This window comes from Equus quagga, chromosome 6 (assembly GCF_021613505.1).
Source record: "Equus quagga isolate Etosha38 chromosome 6, UCLA_HA_Equagga_1.0, whole genome shotgun sequence".
Taxonomy (NCBI): domain Eukaryota; kingdom Metazoa; phylum Chordata; class Mammalia; order Perissodactyla; family Equidae; genus Equus; species Equus quagga.
The window spans coordinates 67608674-67614673 of record NC_060272.1 but is presented as its reverse complement, the minus strand read 5'-3'; the positions used below and the strand labels follow the sequence as shown (position 1 = coordinate 67614673).

Genomic DNA, 6000 nt, shown 5'->3' with positions numbered 1-6000 from the left:
AGATAGATAGATAGATAGATAGATAGATAGATAGATAGATAGATAGATGAGAGAGAGAAAAGGAAAAGAAGAAAAGAAGGAGAAAGGAAGGAAGGAAACGAAGGAAGGCAGAAAAGAAGGAAGGAGGGATGGAGGGAAGGAAGGAAGTACAGAAGGAAGGAGGGAGGGAAGGAGGAGGGAGAGAGGAAAGGAAGGAGGGAGAGAGGAAAAGAAGGAGGAAAGGAAGGGGGGAGGAAGGAGAGAAGGAAGGAGGGAAGATAAGAAAGAGGGACCTTGCAAACCCTTCGTTGATTCTAATACTTTGCCTGTTAATTGTATTGCTTTTTCTAGGTAGATTTTTGTATTATCTGTAAACAATAGCAGTTTTATATCTTCATTTCAAGTATATAGTCACACACTAAAGATGACAGCACACATCATTGAGGAAAGGTGTGTTTGTTTTACAGAAGGTATTGGTAAAACTGACTTATATAAACAAAAATAATACCGGATCCCTATGTAATACCGCATTTGAATGAGAGTAGACTGTAAATGGGTTAAAGACCAATATATGAAGTAAAACTATAAATATAAAGCTAATTGATCAAAATATAGAAAGTTATCTTTGTGACTTCAAAACAAAATCCCAAGAGCATAAAGAAAAAAATTATTTGATTATCTCAAAATTAAAAATTTCTATTCAACATGGATAAAGTTAATAGATGTAACATTTGGGAAAATGCATTTGCAATGTTTAAAACCAACAAGGAAATATTATCTAAAATATAAAAAGTAACAACCTAAAGACAGGAACTTCCATAAAAAAATGGGCAAAGGATATAAACAGGAAATTTACAGAAGAGGAAACCCAAAAGGCCAACGAGTATATTAAAAAGATTAAAAAGATGTCAAACTTGTTACTGATCAGAGGAATACAGATTAAAACAACGAGATATTTTGTATCTATTCCAAATATGTCTAGTGGTCTCTATAAGATTTACTTGAAATGGTTGCTGCTTAACTGATTATGTGATTATGTTGGTAAAATCTTCCTTTAAAAAATATATCTGGGGGCCGGCCCAGTGGTGCAGCAGTTAAGTTTACACATTCCACTTCTGTGGCCCAGGGTTCGCTGGTTCAGATCCTGGGTGTGGACCTATGCGCTGCTTGTCAAGCTATGCTGTGACAGGAGTCCCACATATAAAGTAGAGGAAGATGGGCACAGATGTTAGCTCAGGGCCAGTCTTCCTCAGCAAAAAGAGGAAGATTGGCAGCAGATGTTAGTTCAGGGCTAATCTTCCTCAGAAAAAAAAAATGTGTATATATATATCTGACTTCACTACTATTTGGAATTCCCTTGAATAGATTTGGGCAACAACTACTCTATAATGAACCACCATTTTTTTGTTCTTTCATCTATTACACAAGACACTGAAAATGTTACTGAATAATTATACCAACTTTTTTCTTAATTAACAAGTTATACCGAATTGACAGAATCACTTATACAAATTGACCAAACTAATATTATAGATATAACCAATGTAGATTTTTAACCATCATCTCTTTTGTATCTTAGTCTCTTTTCCTATGTTCTAGTTTGAACTGCTATGTCATCACCAATGAGATAGAGTACAGAAGTTCTGTTTAGTGATAGTATGGAAACTATCCTTTCATGAAATCTAACTGCTTATATTTCTAAATGAGAAAGCTCCACAATAATTGGTGTCAATAAAATACCAAAAATTTTGAAAGGAGTAAATCAAGAAAGAGGTTGAGGATAATAAATTACTAGTGAAATGTGATCACAGGAAAAGTTGAAAAGTATCATGCAGATATTTTATAGACTAAAAAAATGAAATGTGATTATCATAGGGATAATTTAAGAGATCATTTATTTATTAAGTGAATTCCAAATCAGTTTCAACACCTTAGAAATCAGAGACATGTAGCCAGAGAATGACTTCATTCACGTATTTTGTTAGAGCTGTAATGTAGAAATTGATTTATATGGCTATGCATAGTTGAAATTGAAGAAGCGAGCTCTCCAGCTTTTTGTTCATGTTGCTGAAATCAGTGTGCTGTTGAAGTCCATAAGAAATTGATGATAAATAAATGCAGCAAGCTAGAGGCATAGGAGCCGTGCAGCGATTCTCACTGCTCAGAGCACCAGTGTGCACAGAACTCCAGGCTGCCTGTCGAGACACCTCCAGGAAGTTTGTGATGGCTGCTTAGGAAATGAAAAGGCCTTCTTTTTCTCTGACTCTTGATGGAAGCTTAGTATGGTCATTGACTTTCAGTAATTTACCTTCATTGCCCTCTCACCAACAAACATCTAAAGTTGCCCAGTGATTCCAGGACTGTGTAATAGCAGAGTTAATTCGTAGCAGAAGGGAGGCATCCCTTTTAGTAGTGTTAGAGGTAAATTTCAAGACGTTAGACAGGAAAATAAGTGTATAGCAAAGTTTCTAATAAAATTGTTTAGGTTTAAAATAATATTTAAAAATTAGGAATGAAATTATTGTAAAATGGCATTAAAATAGGCATTTAAAATTTTCTTTTAAACATGAATGCGTTTTGTAAGAAATCTATTTAATATTAAAATTCATATTGTATGCATAATGGAGCCAAGAGAAAGTTAAGAATTTTAGAAAGAGAAAATTTTTATTTAGGTCTATGTTTTATTAGAGATTATATTTTGCCATTTCTGGGAACAGAAGATCTAATACATACAGATAAAATAAAGGAACGTAAAGAGCATATTTGACTGACTTATATAGAATATTTCAAAGTAAGAAAAAGGAGGCTTTGCTAAGTTTTCACAGTCTCTCATTTTTTTCTTAACTCATTTCAGGCCCTGGAAAGTGAATTTGTTTCTTGCCAACTCCATCAATGGATTGACCTTATATTTGGCTACAAACAGCGAGGACCAGAAGCAGTCCGTGCTCTGAATGTCTTTCACTACTTAACCTATGAAGGCTCTGTGAACCTGGACAGTATCACTGACCCTGTGCTCAGGGAGGTAGGTGCTAAGGCACATAGCATTCCCAAACTTTCTGTCATCCCTCAAACACAAATCTGACTTTCCATCTCTTTCTGTGTGAATTTCCTTTCTACGTAAACTTATACAAAATATAGATTTCAGGTTCTAGACAAATGTGGGAAAATGAATTTTATATGTCAAAACAAGTAATGAGACCAGCATGTTGTTCCTTTTTGAATTGCAGACATATAGAATGCCGTTCAGTATCCCTATGTTGTCTTACTTCAGTATCGTCATTAAAATGCTCACTGCTGTATGTGTTATTAATTAGTGAAACCTAGTTGAATATTTAAATGCGAATAGTTCATATTAACATAATCTGCCAGTGTGTTCTTTTAATAAAAGCAAAATTACAAACTTCTAGACAGAATAATCAAAAAAATGCATCAATAAAATAGATGAGGTTATAGGATTTTACTCCCATATGTTCTCACCGTGAAATTTTATAACTAACAGTTGGGAATTATATGCTATAGTATGTATATAGGTATTTTTAGTGAAAATATTCATATGAAATATTATTTAAATCACTTCAATGTTACACAGAATGATTTTAGGTAGTGAAGAGAGAGAAGACACAACAGCTGCTAGGTAAGTGTTGCTGCAAGGAAGCTGTATCCTGGCCTTCCATTCTACAGATATCTGCCATCTGCTGTATGCAAAACAAGTAATCATTTCTACATTTCCAGGCAGTAGAAATAAAAACAAGCTTTTTTATTTTTAATTTTAGAGGTGGAAAACTTGTAGGTTTGGGAAATAAAGCTCTACAAGAATAATTTGCATCCATAAAGTTATTTCTTGCATACCTCTATAAAACCCAAATGACTTCGTTTGTATGGCTTCAAGCAGAGAAGAGGAAAAGGAAGGAAAGAGCCTCATAATCATTGATCATTGGACCCTTAGGGCTAAATACTCAGAGAACACATTGCAAGCATGTTATTAGGTGCAATATTACACCATATTGCATGCACAAGGAAATGGAATTATTGCCTGAAGCTGGGAGAATAGCTAGAGACAGGGAATGAATGAAGGAGAGAGAAGCCAGATATTATGAAATTAGTTGGCGAAATAAGGGATTTTTCTCTACAAACCATTACACTCACCTTATTTAGTATTTCCACTTGTGTACGAACTGTAATCCAATTATTTTGTAGACGATAATTCTGAGCTTAATTATTCCCTTAACAATGTACCTTTGCTTAACACATGCCCAGTTCTATAAACTCCTTACAAGCTATATTTTCTTTTCAGAACCAATTCCTTTAATATCATCAAAGAGAAAATAATTGGAATAGCTTATCCTTTTATTCCAAGACCAAATCCAAATTGTTTTTTGACTTTTAAATATCATAGACATTTTTGCTCCTGAATCTTTTTTATACATTTTTTATCCATTATAAGGACAAGTTCTGTCCTTATAAAGAAAGTTGCAAGTTAATCCTTATGCATACGATAATGGTGCGTACAGTTTTCTTGTACGTACAGTGTGTATAATATTGCACCTAATAACATGCTTGCAATGTGTTCTCTGAACATTTAGCCCTGAGGGTCCAAGGGTCCACTGATTAGTGATCAGGAGGCTCTTCCCTTCCCTTTCCTCTTCTCTGCTTGAAGCCACACAAATAAAGTCATTTGGCTTTTATAGAGGTATGTAAGTATACAATACACTTAAAATATTTTTATGGGCAAAATAAAAATATTTTAAGCATATTGTACATAATGCAAGTGCGAGGGAGCATTGAAACTGACAGAAAAATAGATTTTCATATTTAAGTGAGAGTAAATAAAGAGATAAATGAGAGAATAAAAAGAAAATGGAATTAAAATTGAGACTTTCTTTGCATGGATATAGTGTTTATTGTTTGAATCTTATGAAAATATCTGCATCTACAAAATATCAGACCATTGCTTTGGACAGTGAAAAAAAAATTGTGTATAGACCTTAATTGTCACGACTTCCTAATGAAATGTTACATGAAAATGTATAATTTTATAATTTTTTGGCTGGCTAAAAGCGCTTCAACATTTGTTTGCTTATTATATAGACTGGCTGAACAGTTAACATTACTGTTCCTGATTACTTCATGGTGTTGCAGACTGTTGCCTGCTGAGGTGGCCTAGTTCAGGACACTCCCCTTCCAGCATTCTCATTTAGAGCACGTAATTGCTGAAGACTGAGGTTTCGTTAGAGAAACTCCGAGAATCATTCTGTGCTTGGTCTGTCTCCATCCCCCACCCCCTCGCCCACCTGCCTCCCTGCCCTAATGTCAGTTCTCAGGATACGAGGTGAGGGAGCACATTCCTATGGTCTTCCTTCCCACAGCCAGCAGAGGCCCAGGCACACACCACTGGAGGCATTCACCCTGACCCTGGGGACCTGAATCAACTCAAGATTGCTCAGGAAGTTATTTTATCTCCTTAAGACTACTAGGGAACCACTTAGACATAAAGTGTAGACGTAAATTCAGTGATCTTAGGGGATGTGAGTTGATTGTCCCTCTCCCCATTCCCCACCCTTACCTCCTCTACCCCGCAAACCTACACGTATTCCCACAACAGAAGTTCTGCACTAACATTAAGAACCTGCAACAGATGAGAACTCACCTGAATCCTGTGAGCTGTCTACTGTGGTCCAGTCATTTAATCTGCCTCTACCTCGATTGCTCTCTCTTTAAAGGAGGAATAATACAGAACATAGGTTTGCCAATGTAAAAGCACTTAGCATCTACTGTCACAAGAAAGAATTCTGTAGAAAAGTAGAGTGAAATATAGCTTATTTATTATTTGCTGGTCATTGTGCCTCCTTACATGTCCATTCCACCTGTGAGGAGGCCCTCTGGGGGCAGAACACCTTTTATCAAAACATCCACGTTGAGTTCCTGAGGTCTGCACTGCAATGCTGTGACTTGAGAGAGTGGATACCTACCTAGATGGTTGGACACAAGCTCTGGGGAAAAGCGGTGTTTAAAATGTTAGCC

General features: G+C 35.8%; 1 protein-coding gene across 10 annotated transcripts in view; it reads left to right on the top strand.

The window, feature by feature from the left end:
* NBEA (neurobeachin) overlaps positions 1-6000 on the top strand; it is a 679748-nt gene that overhangs the window by 634198 nt on the left and 39550 nt on the right. For all 10 annotated transcript variants that reach the window (XM_046664612.1, XM_046664614.1, XM_046664615.1 and 7 more), the window contains one exon: positions 2834-3001. In XM_046664612.1, coding sequence (XP_046520568.1) covers positions 2834-3001 — 168 coding nt within the window. The remainder of the gene's footprint in view (positions 1-2833; positions 3002-6000) is intronic.